General features: G+C 38.6%; 1 protein-coding gene and 1 pseudogene across 3 annotated transcripts in view; both read left to right on the top strand.

Moving 5' to 3' along the window:
• Positions 1-398: 398 nt before the first annotated feature.
• LOC125163120 (uncharacterized) lies at positions 399-495 on the top strand (annotated as a pseudogene).
• A 4,907-nt stretch (positions 496-5,402) lies between these two features.
• Positions 5,403-18,817, top strand: part of LOC125161834 (E3 SUMO-protein ligase RanBP2) — an 82,505-nt gene continuing 69,090 nt past the window's right edge. For all 3 annotated transcript variants that reach the window (XM_047852007.1, XM_047852006.1, XM_047852008.1), the window contains exon 1: positions 5,403-5,596. In XM_047852007.1, the coding sequence (XP_047707963.1) occupies positions 5,525-5,596 (72 nt within the window). In that variant the 5' untranslated portion in view covers positions 5,403-5,524. The remainder of the gene's footprint in view (positions 5,597-18,817) is intronic.

The raw sequence follows: 18,817 nt of genomic DNA, 5'->3' as shown, positions 1-18,817 counted from the left end.
GTTCCTCTTCATGTTTAATATCTGAACAACAAGCAACAGAATTATACAGAACTGTGCTGTCCAATACACTAGACACATATGGCACTTGAGCACTAGAAACGTAGCTAATGCTACTGAGTAATGAAATTTTTAATTTGATTTAATTAATTTATTCATTAAAACTTTTTTTTTAATGTTTATATTCCAAAAGAGAGAGAGAGAGCACATGAGCAGGAGAGGGGCAGAAAGAGGGAGACACAGAATCCGAAGCAGGCTCCAGGCTTTGAGCCGTCAGCACAGAGCCCAACGCAGAGCTTGAACCCATAAACTGTGAGATCATGACCTGAGCCGAAGTTTGACACATGACCGACTGAGCCATCCAGGTGCCTCTGATTTAATTTAATTTAAAAGCTTGATATCTGCTAGCAGCACATAGACTAAAATTGGAATGATAGAAGATTAGCATGGCCCCTGCGCTTGGATGACATGCAAATTCATGAAGTGTTCCATATTTAACAATAAATAACTAGATAGATACGTAAATAAGTAAGCAAACAAACTTGATATACAATTACTGAAAACTTCTAAGTATATTTGGAACAACTTGAGTATATTAATCTATTTTTTTCAAACCTAAATTTTATGAAATCTAAATACAGACCAAGTATTACTGATGAAAACCTGGCATCTGAATTAAGATGTAAATGTGAAATATACACCAAATTTTAAATACTTAGTACAAAAAAGAATGTAAGGTAGCTTATTTACAATGTTTATATTAAATGCATGTTGAAATTACACTATTTTAAATATATTGGGTTGAATGAAAGATTATTAAAGCTGATTTCTCCTGTTTGTTTTTACTTTTTAAAGTGTGGCTTCTAGGGGCGCCTGGGTGGCTCAGTCGGTTAAGCGTCCAACTTCGGCTTAGGTCATGATCTCACAGTTTGTGGGTTTGAGCCCTGCGTCGGGCTCTGTGCTGACAGCTCGGAGCCTGCTTTGATTCTGTGTCTGCCTCTCACCTGTTCACACTCTCTCTCTCTCTCTCAAAAATAAGTAAACATTAAAAAAATTAATAAAAAAATAAAGTGTGGTTTCTAGAAAATTTTAGGTTACTTGTTGGGTCACATTATATTAGATAGCACTGATTTGGGAGTTTCAGTTCCCAAAGACATACATACACACATATGTATGTGCATATATACACACATATATACATGCAAAGAATATACATACATATATGTATTTCTCAATTTATTATTTATACAAGCTCTGCCTCACATGATTCCAGGCAGGGTTGTGCTGTCATGTGATAGTTGCAAATCCTTTCTCAGTTGATGAGTGAAGGATCAATTTCTGCACATGACAGTTTAGGTTATATGGATGTCAAGAGCAGCACATGCAAAAACCTTTATTTTCAGAGATGCAACCAAAGCAAAAGTTTTAAAATGAAAATAACTTATGTCCATGAATAAAAAAATGGCAATGTGCAATCATGTTGGTTTCTCTTGTTCCTAAGGTTCTTTATGAACATTTTAAATATCATCATGTCTATTAAGTTCAAAAGCCATGAGAATATTCAAAATGCTGTCTACAAAGTAGTAGTTTGGGATTACTGTAGAATCATTCAAATTGGTAGCACTGAGAAAATGATGGGATAAGCTGACAGTATGAATGGCTCTGAAGTAAAAAGGAATCATGTGATATATGAAAGATGTGTGTGCAATTGATGCTAATTAGCAACAGATACTAGAGGTGTTTGAGATGAAAGAAACTTGTTTTATCAGCATCAATGTTAAATGCCTGTTAGCTCAATTAATTCAGAAGTTGAGGACTCAGATTAATCAGGTAAAACCATTGCTAATGAAAAATGTCATAAGCCAAATATTTCTATGAATTCAACTCTTATTCAAATTGAATTTGCAATGCATCGACATGACTGATGGAGCTGTTAGAGTGCAATTCATCCCCGTGCTAAGGAGTTCCTTGTAGAGAACATTATAGTTAGATGTGTGATTTGGGGGAGGGGTAATTACTTGTGAGAATAAATTTGGGTGTAACTGGTTTATGCTGGGAAAAGATGTGGGCTAGAATAGACATCATCATGGAGAAGAGTGTCTATTTTTAAAGACCAGAAGGTCGGACTCATCCTCTCATTTGGTGAAAACTGAGGTTTTTAAAGCTTACTAAATTGTGCTTAAGAAAAGTCATCCAAGTTCCTCAAGAAGATTCTCTTTTTGGCCCATTCCTTTTCAGAATTTTTGACTAAAACAGATTAATGGGGTAATACAGTAAAATTAAGTGTGCTTGGGTAAGTGTGCTTGGGAAAGTTGCTTACTGCTCACTTCCTTGGTTTCTGTATCTGTAAAACCAAGAATAATAATATATAATAGTGCCCTCCTCAAGTTGTTGAGAATTAAATGAACTAATACATGTGAATGCTAAGAAAAGGACATGGAACAGCGCAAGTGCTTACTTGTTATCTATGGCTGTTACTACTAACTTTCTTTCCAAGGCAAACTCATAGTTTCAACTGTCACCTAAGGTTTACGACTTCCAATCCATCATAGATCTTCATCCCACTATTCCATCTACCTACTAGGCATCCTCACTTGGATATATAAATGGCACCTAAAGAAAAATAAATTAACTTTCTAAAATAGGATCTTCCATCCCAAACCATATTCTCTTTACATGTTATTTCTAATGTATGTTAGTCACATTACTAATCTCAGAACCATTTCCTTTTCTCTTATTCACATCTAATATGATTGAGATAGAACAAAACAAAATGCTGCTCTTCTCTCTTTATAAAGGCAATATTTACTCCAAAAAATTTGGAAAATATGGAAAAACCAAAAACGAGAGACTGAGATGGCCTGTAAGAGGCCAGGTTAATTTTAAATGATTGGATAAAATTGTATTTCATCTACATTTAAAAAAAGATAAAAATCATCCATAACCATAACATTATAAACTTCCGGTTAAAAATTTCAACATATTTCATTTGTTTGATATTGTCCAGATAATTAAGACTTTACGTATAAAGGGATATGATCTTTTTATGCTTAATGTCTTCACCACTGAAAATATTTTATAAAATTAATTAATATGTTTATTTATTTAGAGAGGAGAGAGAGAGAGAATCCCAAACAGCCTCCCTGATGTAGCACAGAGCCAGACTAGGGGCTCAATCCCATGAACTGTGAGATCAAGACCTGAGCCAAAATGAAAAGTCAGATGCTTAACAGACTAAGCTACTCAGGCACCCCATAAAACTTGTTTTAAACTAAGATTTTACATTACAAAAAAAAAATTTTATGTTTATTTTTGAGAGAGAGACAGGGATAGAGCACGAGTGGGGTAGGGGCAGAGAGAGAGAGGGAGACACAGAATCTGAAGCAGGTTCCAGGCTCTGAGCTGTCAGCACAGAGCCCAATGTGGGGCTCGGACTCACAAACCACAAGATGATGACCTGAACCAAAAACAAGGGTCGGATGTTCAACCAACTGAGCCACCCAGGCATCCTTAAATTAAGATTTTAAAATTCAAATTTCAAAAGTAAACATTTTTAGTGACTTGTTTTTGTTTTATGGTTACAATATATACTCAGATATTCCTGAGGATAATGATTCAATTTTTAAAAGTTTTCTTGTTCTTTGTTTCCACTGGTACTTGTTCTAAGCTGGTATTACACTGGATATTCTTTTTTTATTAAAAAAAAATTTTTTTTTTAACGTTTACTTATTTTTGAGACAGAGAGAGACCGAGCATGAACGGGGAGGGTCAGAGAGAGGGAGACACAGAATCTGAAACAGGCTCCAGGCTCTGAGTTGTCAGCACAGAGCCCAACGCGGGGCTCGAACTCACGGACCGCGAGATCATGACCTGAGCCGAAGTCGGCTGCTTAACCGACTGAGCCACCCAGGCGCCCCTACACTGGATATTCTAAAAAAGCCTGCTGGTAACATTGTTTTCTGTAACGAAAGGATGGATGGAGGGGCTGTGTAGATTACTGTTGAGTTCCCTGCCTTCATCCGAGGTAGAACAATTGAGGGACGCCCACTTATATGCACATAAACTGTTAGTAGGTGTTATGGCTCACTTCATTTGTACTGGTTCAGTGGTCCTGACCAAAAATGGTTTTGCAGTAAGAAAAACAATTTTTGTTCATTATAGAATTTTGCTCATTTTGAATTGCTCTCAAGAACAGAATGATTTATAAAACAGTAGTGTTTTTCTTATAAAGAATAGGTATGAAAGATGTATCTGACCGCAAAAATACAAAGAACCGAAAACCTCCCGTTTCAAAGTAAACTGTGTAATTTCATAAATTAGATAAATTAATCAAAACAAAGTACTATTTTTAAATGGTAAATGTATTTTTTGAAGTTTATTTTGAATGGGTGAGCAAGGGATGGGCAGAAAAAGAGAGTGAGTGAGAGAGAGAAAGAGATAGAGGGGGAGAATCCAAAGGAGGCTCCCAGCTGTAAGCGCAGAGCCAGATGCTGAGCTGTATTTCACACACAAACTGTGAGATCATGTCCTGAGCCCAGACCAAGAGTGGGACGCTCAACCAACTAAGCCACCCAGGGGCCCCTAAATGGAAAATGTATTCTTTATTGTTGAAATATAATTTGAATTCAAACAAGTTTTTTCCAGACCTGTATATAAGTTGAGGAGTATCATTGTCAGAATATTTGACTTAAGAAGTTGATTTATTCCCGTTCTGAGAAAGCCATGCAATAAAAGCAGTCTCAGGGTCGTGGGGGAGGAGGAGCGTGGTGGTGGTAGTAAACATTTTTGAAGATTTGGAAAATACAGATGAGTCATCCTGAGATGATTACTGTAAATATTTGGGTATATACGGCTCTGCTATTGAACTACATATAAATCTGGGGGGCTATTCAAATTATTCCATTATAATAGTCTAAAAACTGTATTTATGGCCTATCTTTTAATTATGCACTTTAAATTTTCTCATATAACATGTTCTTTTTTAAAAAACATGGATTTTTAACATGTATTGCTTCGTATTCACACGTGTCCGACATAATCTATTTAACCAACAGCCTCCAGAAAGGTTTTTTCAATTTACCCGCTCACCAAAATGGGCTGAAAATGCTTTTTCTTTCCACGGCATCGCGTAATGAAGATTACGAAGAAACGGCCCAAAGTTTTGAGAACCCATCTGGGAAAACATTATCTCGTTGATCCAGTGACTAATCCTTGGAACCAGCGCGGCGTTGAACTCTCCTTTCCGGCATCTCACTACCCACGCTCTGACAGCCCAAATCCCACCAGGTCTCGGAAGGACCGCGCGGAGCCTAGGGCGGAGCCGGCCAGTCGGCTTCGCGGCGGGAGCGACGCCGACGTCGGCGTGGCGCACAGTGCTGTCGCAACACGCACGCGGGCTGAACCTCTCCTCGGTCGGCGACGGCGCTGCGTCACTGGCTTTCGGGCGCTTCGCTCGCTCCTGGAGACGGAGACCGCTGTGGGCCTCGGCTCTGGCCTCCCGCGCCTTGGGAGTTAGGTCGCTGGCGCGATGAGGCGCAGCAAGGCCGACGTGGAGCGGTACATCGCCTCGGTGCAGAGCTCTGTCCCGTCGCCCCGAGAGGTGAGCGGGGCCTGGAGAGCCGGGCGGCCTCCGCCCTGGCCCTGCCGTGGCACGGCGCAGGGCCGGCGTCATGGCTCCCGGCGGCCGCCGCTCCCTGGCGCGTTGAGGCGCCGGTCGGCTCGCGCGGTCCGGTGGGCGGCGTGGCGCTCGCGAGCTGGAGGGGGAGGAGGGAGTCCGCGGCGGGCTGCCGTTGGCGCCTGCTCTTCCTCTTCCTCCTGGCCTGCTCCTGATGGTCTTCGCTCGAGGGCCCATCCCGTCCGGGGGTTCTTTGGCTGCGCCCGCGCGGCCTCGTCCCTCGCGTTCAGGCGCCTGCCATATGCGGCGGATTTCTTCTTGTGTCCCGGACACTTACCCGCTGTGGTGGAAGCGGCATCTTTCAGGCTTTGGAGGTCGATGGAACCCAGCGGGGGACTGACGCAGCTCCCGGGTGGGCTTTTTCCTGCTTTGACGGGCGACCGTCGTAGGCATCAAGCAGACCGGAGCTGGGGCAACTACAGTTGGAATTCCCTGACCACGCACATGACACTGGAAGTCCCATTTTGAGGCATCTGTCATTGTGCGTTTATGAAACGGTTCTTCTCCTACTCTTCACACTTCGCTCCCATTCCCACCGCTCTTAAGAGGCCTATTTGCCTTTTTGACAAACGCAGTCTTGGGAATTCTGAGTTACTTACGGGCCATTGTTACTATGGCTTAAAATTTTTATGCTTTTTGACAACATGGTCAGCGTATATTTCCTCTTTTAAGATAGTGTGCCAGATATATTTTGGATCCATCGGAATTTTAGTGATTAAATGTGGCGGGTGGGGAAAAAGGATAAGGGTGGGTGGTGTGCACAAGATCTTGAGTCAGTTTGCTTGGGAGTTGAATCACAGCATTGCCATTTATAAACTATGATTTCAGGCAAGTTACGCTTCATCAATAAGATGGAGTAATGGTGTTGATAGGAGAATATAGGTATATAGGATGACCCATATTAAACCTTTAGAGCCATGCTTGGCACATAGTAAGGACAGTCATTCAAGATCTCTTCTCGGCGAGGGCCTATGAAAATAAAGAGGTGTTAGGAAATTTTTAAAAAGTCCAGGGACCGACATGATTATAATAGCTATAATTGTTTCTTCGATCATTTACTAGGCATATGTTGTATGCTGTGTTCCCAACAATCCAGTGGGTATTGAAACCTGGAGAGATTAAGGTACTTGTTAAAGGTCAAATAGGTGTCTCTGTAGGATTTTGGTAGTAGGTCTGTTTTAGTTTTTATAAGGAGTAATGGAGTAGCCTGTTCCATCAGAAGAGAGAAATCAGTACCTACATAGAGACTGTAATTTCAAGCTGCTGGCATAGTCCTAAACACAAACGTGGTGTCTGAGTGTAAAACAGAACTTTTTACGGGTTTCTGTACCACTGAAACTGATACACTTGTTAAAAAGCAAGTTTAGATCTTTCATGAGATTTTTAGTGAGGATTCTAACTCCCAAAAGATTGAGAGGCACTGGTCTAGACAGAATTTAGAATGTTCTTTGAACTACCTAACTTTTCCATCAAATAGGGGTCGGGGCAAAATTTGAAGGACTGGTTATTATGGCTACCTCTGTTTTACATTTAAAGAGTAGTATTTTAATCAGATGTTTTTCTTCAAACATGAGAAATCATTTACTTTAGAACCTGGGGATTTCAGTGGGATTTTGATTAGCAAGTGAGTAACTTTTATAACAGGTGGTGGTATTCTATAAACTTAGGTCTAAGTGAAAGGACAAAACAGGGTGCTTTGGAAGGGAGATGGAGGAGGCAGAGACTGGTTGTGAAGAGTAGAAAGATTAGTATTTACTTGGCTCGTAATTTGGTAGAGACTGACCACATGTGAACTGACTATGCTTTCTGTGATGTCCAACTTCTGGAATGCAGTGATGGGTCCATAGTCCTATGTTCCCAGGCTTTCATTATGCTTTCATTTGTTTGTCTCCTCTTTTGTCATTTTCTATTCCTTCACACCTGCTTTTGTCCTTATTGAAAATATCACTTGTGTTTCTTTAATTTTTCTTTCTCTAGTTCGCTTCTATTTAGTTTTCCTAGATTTCTGTTCAGTTGGCTTCCCATTCCACACCCCTAATTCCTACTGCTCAGAGGCAACCTGACAGCTCTTAGTTGTTTGTTCTGCCACTTACCATCTATACTTCAGACTTGTGAACAACATATATACATACTTTTATTTCTCCATCTCCTTTTCAACATTTTAGACACTTTCTACACTGTTCCTCCAGATTTCTGTCCACAGATCTTATTTCGCCTCCTTATTCTTCTAGTTCTGTTGTTGTAATTTTTAGTTAAATGAATAGTTTGTGTTTATGTAGTTATGGGAAGATACATATCATAGCACATTTTTACATTTGAATCACCTTTAATATGTAGTTTTATTTTTCCTGGAGTTAATATTTGCTTTATGTTTTGGTTTGTTTAGTTATCAATGATGTATTACTAATTCTTTACCCAAACTCAGTTTAACTCTCAAGTGTGATCAAAGAGGTCACATAATCTGTCAATTTCAGCTTAATTTTTTTTTAAGTGTTTATTTTTGAGAGAGAGAGAGCAGGGGAGGGGCAGAAAGAGAGGGACAGAGGATCTGGAGTGGGATCTGTGCTGTTAGCAGAGAGCCCAATGCAGGGCTCCCAACTCATAAACTGTGAGATCATGGCCTGAGCCAAAGTTGGACACTTAACTGACTGAGCCACCCAGGTGCTCCTCAGCTTAAAATTTTTTAAGAGTTTTGCTTCTGGAGCACTCTTGTCTTACTCCTGGAGTCTGGACTGACTTCTGCTTCTCTTTGCTACACAGTTCTAGTCCTGGGACTTTGCTTTATCATCATCCTTAGAATTCCCTTCACTTTTTTTCTGTATTAAACTCTTGGTTTCTTGTAACTCATGTCCTCTTGACTTCCTCTATTTTGGTGTAGCACAATCATGTTTGCTTTGAGAAGGAATGGTTGGGAATTTTTTTTTTTTTAACATTGTATGCCTGAAGAAGTCTTTTATCTAATTTATAGTTTTGTTTGTCAGATTCTAAAAGTATTGCTTCATTTTCTGATCATTTGTATTGTTAGAAATGTGATGTGATTCTTGTTATTGATATCTTGTAGGTTTTCTGGAAGTTTCCTTTCTTTTAAAACATTTTTTAAAAAATGTTTATTTTTGAGACAGAGACAGACAGAGAGAGAGAGAGAGAGAGAGAGAGAGAGAGAGAGAGACAGACAGACAGACTGTGAGTGAGGGAGGGGTAGAGAGAGGGAGACACAGAATCCAAAGTAGGCTCCAGGCTCAGTTCTGTCAGCACAGAAGCCATCGTGGGGCTCGAACCCACAAACAGTAAGATCATGACCTAAGCTGGACACTTAACTGACTGAGCCACCCAGGTGCCCCTGGAAGTTTCCTTTCAATTGGAAAACGTATTTCCTTCAGTTCTGAGACATTGTGTTATTTGAGGATTTCTGCCCCGATTTCTACCCCCTTATCTATGTTTTTGTTAACTGAAAGTTGGTTCTGGTTTGATCCTCCATATTTTTTTCTTTTACTTGAGTCTTACGTTTGTTCTGTGTTTAACCTTATCTTCCACAGGAAGGGGTTTGGGGAACACATTATTTCAGTATCTTGACTTTGCATATCTGCCTCTATAACCCCTGCCCTCATACTTTTCAGAGGACTCCATAAGTTTGGAGCCCATTAGTTTGTACTGAGAACAAATCCATTTGCTTAAGCTCTTTCCAGGAGGTGTTGGGGACCTAGGAGTGGGGAGTCAGTTGGCTGTGCAAGATGAGGGTAATGTGGCATCTCTCCAGGTCTCAGTGTTTTTATTTTCAGCCCTACATCTGTTCTGATAGTTAGGAGGTTAGATGAATTCAAATATTTGCTTACAGTGGCATAAAATGTCATGAAGAGAAGTAGCGACTGATTCATGGATGTCCTGAATCATGGACTGACTGAATTATGGATAATGTTGGCTCTTTTCTTCCTATCTATGTATCCTTAAACAAGGCACTTAACTTCCTTAAGGCTTTAGTTCCTTTATAAAATGAACAGAATGGGGACAGAAGATTATCATGTTTCCCCCAATTTTATGGTTCTATAGATTATTCTTTAAAAAATTTTTTTAATGTTTATTTATTTTTGAGAGAGAGAGAGAGTGAGTGGGGGAGGGACAGAGAGAGAGGGAGACACAACATCCGAAGCAGGCTCCAGGCTCTGAGCTGTCAGCACAGAGCCTGATGTGGGGCTTGAACCCATGAACCATGAGATCATGACCTGAGCTGAAGTTGGACGCTTAACCGACTGAGCCACCCAGGCGCCGTTTGTTCTATAGATTATTCTTTAATAATTGCTGTTCAGTTATCTTAAGGTTGTCTTCTTAAATGAGATATTTGGAAGCAAAATAGTGGAGTTGGTTTTTCTATTATATGTTGACATTTAACTTGTGGGAATCTTCATTTTTTAAAAGGGGAAGAAAATTGTCATAAACTACTTCTTATCTTAAATTTATGAATTTGGGGAGAGGGATAGAGGCCTTGTGTACCCAGTTCTGCTATATTCATTCTTTGCTTTCAAAAATATTTATGATGAACTACAGTCCTTGACTTGTTTTTCTCAGGTATTTGTTAATACTGAATGAAGTTTAAGATTGTAGTTCTTTTAAAATATATCCTGTTAAGGATGTACACACAATACTGTCATACTAAGGTCATGGAATAGTTTTCTGAGTATATGTCACTATTTTGATATAAAATAAAATATTTTATACAGCTTTATTGAGATATAATTCCCATACCATATAGTCTACTCGTTTATTAAAGTATATAGTGTGATGAATTTTGGTATGTTATGTTACTGATATTTTACATTGTAGTAAAATATATATAACAATATTTGCCATTTTAATGCCTTTTTAAAAAAGTTTTAATTTATTGTTACCGTAGAGTGTTATATTAGTTTCAGGTATACAATATAGTGATTCAACAATTTTATTTATTTATTTATTTATTTATTAAAAAAAATTTTTTTTAACGTTTATTTATTTTTGAGACAGAGACAGAGCACGAACGGGGGAGGGGCAGAGAGAGAGGGTGACACAGAATCAGAAGCAGGCTCCAGGCTCTGAGCCATCAGCCCAGAGCCCGATGCGGGGCTCAAACTCACGGACCGCGAGATTGTGACCTGAGCTGAAGTCGGACGCTTAACTGACTGAGCCACCCAGGCGCCCCATTGATTCAACAATTTTATACATTATTCTGTGCTTATCATGATAAGTTTAAGTTTTTAATCCATATTAGCTATTTCATTGCCTCTCACTTCTCTGGTAACCATCAGTTTGTTCTCTATAGTTAAAAGTCTGTTTCTTGATTTGTCTCTCTTTTTTTCCTTTGCTTGTTTTGTTTTTTAAATCCACATGTGAGTGAAATCATAGGGTAATTTGTCTTACTCTGACTGAGTTATTTCACTTAGCATAATATACTCTAGCTCCATCCATGTCGTTGAGAATGGCAAGATTTCATTTTATTTTATGGTTGAATAATAATCCATTGTTACTCCACACACACCCCCACATCTTTATCCATTTAACTATTGATAGACATTTGGGCTGCTTCCATAACTTAGCTCTTGTAAATAATGCTGCGATAAACATAGGGGTGCATGTATCCCTTTGAATTAGTGTTTTTGTATTTTTTGGGTAAATAGCCAATAGTTTTGCTATTACTGGATCATATGGTAGCTCTATTTTAACTTCTTGAGGAACCTCCATGCTGTTTTCCAGATTGGCTTCACAATTGCATTCCCACCAGCTGTGCAAGAGGGCTCCTTTCTCTCCACATCCTTGTCAACTTTTGTGTGTGTGTGTGTGTGTGTGTGTGTGTGCACGCGTGCGCCTATGCCATTCTGACAGGGGTGAGATGATATCTCATTGTAGTTTTGAGTTGCATTTCCTGGATGATGAGTGATATTGGACATCTTTTCATGTGTCTGTTGACCATCTTGTATGGTGTCTTTGGAGAAATGTTACTACATTGTCTTCTGTCCATTTTTAAATTGGATTATTAGTTTTTTGGGTGTTGAGTTGTATAAATTCTTATATTTTGGATATGTCATTTGCAAATATCTCCTGTTCAGTAGTTGCCTTTTAGTCTGTTGATTGTTTCCTTCACTGTGGAGCTTTTTATTTTGATGTCGTCCCAGTAGTGTATTTTTTCTTGTATTTCCATTGTCTCAGGAGACCTGTTCAGGAAAAGGTTTCTATTGCCAATGTCAGAGAAGTTACTTCCTGCGCGCTCTCCTAGGATTTTTATGGTTTCAGGACTCACATTTAGGTCCTTGATCCATTTTGAGGTTGTGTGTGTGTGTGTGTGTGTGTGTGTGTGTGTGGTATAAAAAAGTGGTCCAGTTTCTTTCTTTTGCATGTAGCTGTTTAGTTTTCCCAACACAATTTGTAGAAGAGACTTTCTCATTACATTATTCTTTCCTCCTTTGTTGGAGATTGACCAAATAATTATGGGTTTGTTTTTGGGTTTTTTATTCTATTCTTCTGTGTGTTGTTTTTGTGCCAGTACCATACTGTTTTGATTACTGCAGATTTGTAGTATAACTTAACTCCAGAATTGTGATACATCCAATTTTTTTGTCTTTTCCAAGAATTGTTTTGGCTGCTTGGGATCTTATGTGGTTGCATACAAATTTTAGGATTGTTCTAGCTCTGTGGAAATAGAGCTAGAGCTGTTGTGGAAATAGCTGTTGCTATTTTGAAAGAGATTGCATTGAATATGCTGTAGATTGCTGTGGGTCAGTAGACATTTTAATATTTGTTCTTCCAATCCATGAGTGTGGAATGTCTTTCCATTTTTTGAGTGTGTTATTTTCAGTTTCTTTCATCATTGTTTTATAGTATTCACCTCTTTGGATAAATTTATTCGTAGATATTTTGTTGTTTTTGATGCAGTTGTAAATGGGATTGTTTTCTTAATTTCTGTTTGCTGCTTCATACAGATTTCTGCATATTGGCTTTACTGAATTTATTTATCAGTCCTAGTAGTTTTTTGGTGGAGTCTATGTTTAGTATCATGTCATCTGCAAGTAGTGGAAGTTTTATTTTTTCATTACCAATTTGGATGCCCTGAGATGAATAAATAACTCATTCACCTATATGCCCCAGATGATTTTCAAACTGCTGCTTCTATGCTGTATCTCTGTACGCTGTGGTACTTTAAGGGTGGGGACTCCCCTTCCTAATGCTCACCAGGTTCTCAGAGCTAGATCTTGATTTTTAAATTCCTTGGCCCCTCTTTCAGAGCCAGCTATTATGGCAATTCATCTGCCCCATGAGGGCTCCCTGGTGTGATAAACTATTTCCCTTCACTACACTACTGACTCCCTGCAAGCCGTGGATGGCCATGATCCGTTTTGCTCCTAAACCAAGTCTCTTCACCTTTCTACCTTATTCCATGTGGCCTCTTCTCAACCTTTAGTTGTGGAATTTGTTCTGCTAGTCTTTGGATCATTTTGTGGGTTATTTACACTGATGTGCGTGTTCTCTAGTTTTATCTGTGGGATGAGGCAGGCTTAGTTAGGGTCCTCTTTCACCACCACACCATCTTCCCAGCCTTCATTTTAACCACTTTTTAAAAAATTTTATTTTTTTTTAACATTTATTCATTTTTTGAGAGACAGAGAGAGACAGTGCAAGTGGGGAAGGGACAGAGAGAAGGAGACACGGAATCCGAAGCAGGATCCAGGCTCTGAGATGTCAGCACAGAGCACAACATGGGGCTCCAACTCATGAAATGTGAGATCATGACCTGAGCTGAAGTTGGACATTTAACCAACTGAGCCACCCAGATGCTCCTTCATTTTAGTCACTTTTAAATGTACAGTTCAGTTGAATTAGTTCTATTCATAATGTTCAACTACTACCACTATTTCTAGAAACTTTTTATCACTTCAGGTAGAAACTTGGTAAAAAAAAATTTGTGTAGAAACTTAGTGACAATTAAGCAGTAACTAGTCAGGTTTCTCCTCTTACCCTCTGATTACCACTAATCTTTCTTTTAAAAAAAATTTTTTTTACATTTATTTATTTTTTTTTTTTTAATTTTTTTTTTTCAACGTTTATTTATTTTTGGGACAGAGAGAGACAGAGCATGAACGGGGGAGGGGCAGAGAGAGAGAGGGAGACACAGAATCAGAAACAGGCTCCAGGCTCTGAACCATCAGCCCAGAGCCTGACGCGGGGCTCGAACTCCCGGACCGCGAGATCGTGACCTGGCTGAAGTCGGACGCTTAACCAACTGCGCCACCCAGGCGCCCCTACATTTATTTATTTTTGAGAGACAGAGCACAAGTTGGGGAGGGGCAGAGAGAGGAGACACAGAATCTGAAGCAGGCTCCAGGCTCTGAGCTGTCAGCACAGAGCCCAATGCGGGGCTTGAACCTACAAACCGTGAGATCATGACCTGAGTTGAACTCAGATGCCCAGCCAACTAAGCCACCCATGCGCCCCTCCGCAAATCTTTCTTTATGAATTTGCTTGTATTTGATATTTGATGTAAGTGGGAGCTTACAGTATTTGTCTTTTCATATCTAGATTGTTTTACACTTGGGTTGTTTCTACCTTTTGAATTTTGCAGTAATGCTGCTGTGTACATGGGTGTATGAATATCTATTTATGACCTTGTTTTCAGTTCTTTTGGGTATATTTCCTGGAATAGAATTGCTGGTCATCATCTGTTTAACTTTTGATGAATCCCAAACTTTTTCCCATAGTGGCTGCACCGTTTTACATCCCCACCAGCCTGTAAGAGGGTTCCAGTTTCTCCACATCCTTGACAAGACTTGTAATTTTCTTTTTTTTATCTTTCTTTTTAAATTTTAGCCATACTGATAGATGTGGTTTTTCATTGTGGTTTTGATTTGAATTTTCCTGATTACTAATAATGTTGAGCATCTTTTTCTGGCTTACTGACCATTTGTATATTTTCTTTATAGAGAAATGTGTTGTCAGGTTCTTTGTCTTGGGCTTTTAATTGAATATTTGTTTTCTTGTTGAGTTGCAGAAATTATATATTGGATATAATTTCCAAATACTTTCTCCCATTCTGTATGTTGCCATTTCACTTTATTAAAAAAAATTTTTTTAATGTTTGTTTTTGAGAGATATAGACAGAGCACAGTGGGGGAGGGGCAGACACAGAATCCAAAGTCGGGGGGGTGGAGAATCTTCAGGCTCCACATAGAACCTGATGTGGGGCTCAGTCCCATGACCCTGGGATCACGACCCGAGCCAAAGTCCAGAGTCACTCAACCAACTGAACCACCCAGGTGCCCCAAAATGATGTATTCTTGATTGATTTTCTAATATTGAACCTTCCTTGCATTCCTGGGATAAACCTCAGTTGGCCATATATTGGGTGTATAATACTTTTAATGTGTTTTGGATTCATTTTGATGAGAGTATTTTGTTGAGAATTAAAGTTAAAAATTTTTAATTTTTTGTACAGTTTTAGGGCAGTTATGTTCACAGCAATATTGTGCAGAAGGTACAGATATTTTCCACATACTCCCTTTATCCACACATGCTTGGCCTCTCTCATTATCAACATTCCCTGCAGAGGGGTGTACTTGTTACAATCGAACCTACTGTGACACCTCATTATCACCCAAAGTCCATAGATTACTTTAGGGTTCACTCAAGGTGTACAATCCGTGGGTTTTGACAAATGTATAATGATATGTATCCACCATTATTGTGTCACACAGAGTAGTTTTATTTCCCTAAAGATCCTTTGTGCTCTACCTGTTCATCCATCTTTCCCCCTCCTCCCTGGCAACCACTGTCTTTTTAGTGTCTCTATAATTTTGCTTTTTCCAGAATGTCATATGGTTGGAATCCTACAGTATGTAGCCTTTGCAAATTGGCTCTTTCCATTCAGCAGTGCACACCTAAGTCTCTATATCTCTTCATGACTTGATAACTCGTTTATTTTAAAGATTCTTAAAAATTTTACTGGAGACAGCACGTTTGTGAGCCAGGAAGAGACTGGGAGGGGGATAGAGTAAGAGAGAGAATCTCAAGCAGGCTCCACACTCAATCTGGAGCCCAGTGTGGTTTGTTCCCACGACTCTGGGATCATGACCTAAGCCAAAATCAAGAGTCAGACGCTCAACTGACTGAGCCACCCAGGTACCCTAAAAGTTGATTTGTTTTAAAGTGCTGAATAATATTCTGTTGTCTACATGTATCACAGTTTATTTACCTGTTCATCTACTGAAGAACATTTTGGTTGCTTTGAAGATTTGGCTATAAACATCTGTACAGGTTTTTGGGTGCACTTAAGTTCTCAACTCTTCTGAGTAAATACAAAGGAGCATCATTGCTGGATCATATATACGTATATGTTTAGTTTTATAAAAAACTGCCAAAATGTCTTCCACAGTGTCTGTACCATTTTGTATTTCTACCAGAAATAAATGAGAGTTCTGTAGCATCTCAGTCTTGCCAGCATTTGGTTTGTAAGTGTTCTGGATATTGGCTATTCTGATACGTAGTGCAGTTGCTGGGTGGAAAGGTAGTTCTATTTTTAGTTTTTTGAGGAACTTCCATACTATTTTCCAGAGTGGCTGCACCAGCTTGCATTCCCCAAATTGGCTTGTTTTCTTATTGTCAGTTGTTAGTATTGTATATTGGATAATAGTCTTTTCTCAAATGTTTCTTTTACAAGTATTTCCTCCCAGTTGTGACCTGTCTTTATTCTCTTGACAGTGTATTTTGCAGAACAAAACTTTTTTTTCCAGAGCAAAATTTTTAATTTTGATGAAGTACAGCATATCCATTCTTTCATGGAATGTGCCTTTGGTGTTGTGTCTTAAAAAGTCATCACCAAACCTGGGGTCAATTTAGATTTTCTCGTGTTATCTTCTAGAAGTTTTATAGTTTTATGTTTCTATTAGGTTTGTGATCCATTTTGAGTTAAATTTTGTGAAGGGTATAAGGTTTGTGTCTAGATTTTTTTGTTTTTGTTTTTTGCATGTGGATGTCAGTTGTTCACAAACCCTTTATTTTCTCCATTATATTTCATTTGCTCCTTTGTCAGACCTCAGTTGACTCTGTGTCACCGGTGAGTGCTGTTCCCCCGCAAACCCCAATTCAGCCTCCACTGCTGCTAGGTGCTGTACAGCTGCATCAACTGCTTTTGGACATATCCAGCAGCTGGTTGAGGTCCATGCCACGGTAGGTGAATTTGTGGAAGGTGGTCTTTTGCTCCACTTCTGCCATCTTGTCAGTAGTTGAGAAGGGATCACCTAATACCACATTGTCTTGATTACTCTAGCTTTATGTAAGTATTGAAGTCAGGTAGTGTCTGTTCTTCCAGCTTTTTTCTTCTTCAGTGTTGTGTTGGCTACTCTGGGTTTTCTGCCTCTGTATATAAACTTTAGGATCACTTTGTTGATATCCACAAAATAACTCACTGGGATTTTGATTGGGATTGCTTTGAATCTATAATGAAGTTGGGAAAAACTGACATCTTGTCAAGACCAAATCTTCCCGTGAACATGGGACATCTCCATTTATTTAGTTCTTTGATTTCATTCAACAGAGTTTTGTAGTTACTCTTAGTAGATCTTACACCTGTTCTGTTAGATATATAACTACAGTTGATCAATGAACAACATGGTTTGAACTGCACGTGTCCATTTATATGTGAATTTTTTTTAATAAATGAGGTATAGAATTATAAATGTATTTTCTTCTATGGTTTTCTTTTTTATCTTTATGATTTTCTTAATGTTTGTTCTTTGGTTTTATTATAAGAATACGACATATGATGTCACATGCAAAATATGTGTTAATCTCCTGTTTATGTTATTGGTAAGGGTTTTAGTCAGTAGTGGGTTATTAGTAAAATTTTGGGGGAGTCAAAAGTTATATGTGGATTTTCAACTGAACAGAAGGTTGGCACCCCAACTCCTGCATTGTTCAAGGATGAACTGTATTTCATTTTTGGGATGCTAATATAAATCTTCAAATTCTGCTTGTTCATTGCTGGTATATAGGGAAGCGATTGCCTTTTTTATATTACTGTTGTATCCTTCGAACTTGCTTATTATTTCCAGGATTTTTTTAATCAGTTTTTCTGGATTTTCTACGTGGACAGTCATGTTGTCTACAAAGATACAGTAGTTTTATTTCTTCCTTACCAACTTGTGTATCTTTTATTTTCTTTTCTTAGTGTATCAGCTAGGACTACCAGTATGATGATATAAAGGAGTGGTGAGCAGGGGCATCCTTTCCTTGTTCCTGATCTTAGAAAACTTTGACTTCCTTACCATTAAGTATGATGTTAGTTGTTTTGCAAACTGGTGCAGCCTCTCAGGAGAACAGTATGGAGGTTCTTCAAAAAACAAAAAATAGAACTATCCCATGATCCAGCAATTGCTCTATTAGGTATTTACCAAAAGGATACAAAAATACGAATTTTAAAGGGATCCATGCACCCCAGTGTTTATAGCAGCATTGTCAACGATAGCCAAATTTGGAGAGAGCTCAAATGTTCATTGACTGATGAAACGATAAAGAAGATTAGTACATGGCGCTTGGGTGGCTCAGGTGGTTAAGCATCTGACTCCTATAGGGCAGGTCATGATCTCGCAGTTTGTGAGTTTGAGGCCTGTGTTGGACTCTGTGCTGACAGCTCAGAGCCTAGAGCCTGCTTCAGATTCTGTGTCTCCCTCTGTCTCTGTTTCTCTTCCGCTTGCACTGTTAATGCTCTTTCTCAAAAATAAAGATTAAAAAAACATTTAAAAAATTGGTGTGTGTGTGTATGTGTGTATGTGTGTCTGTATATCTGTATGCATATATATGTATATATCTATATATACATATCTATCTATGTATATATATCTATATGTATATCTATGTATACTATGTATGTACATATAGATATGTATAGATATAGATATACATATATATACTATGTATGTACATATAGATATGTATATCTATATGTATATCTGTATGTATATCTATATGTGTATATATCTATATGTATATATATATATCTATGTATATCTATATGTATATATCTATATATGTATCTATATATACATATAGATACATACAGATATACAGACACAAACAATGGAGTATTACTCAGCCATCACAAAGAATGAAATCTTGCCTTTAAAATGATGT

The sequence above is a fragment of the Prionailurus viverrinus genome, chromosome A3 (assembly GCF_022837055.1).
Source record: "Prionailurus viverrinus isolate Anna chromosome A3, UM_Priviv_1.0, whole genome shotgun sequence".
In the NCBI taxonomy this organism is placed as follows: Eukaryota; Metazoa; Chordata; class Mammalia; order Carnivora; family Felidae; genus Prionailurus; species Prionailurus viverrinus.
The sequence above is the reverse complement of the archived record's forward strand: the minus strand, read 5'-3'. Positions and strand labels throughout refer to the sequence as shown.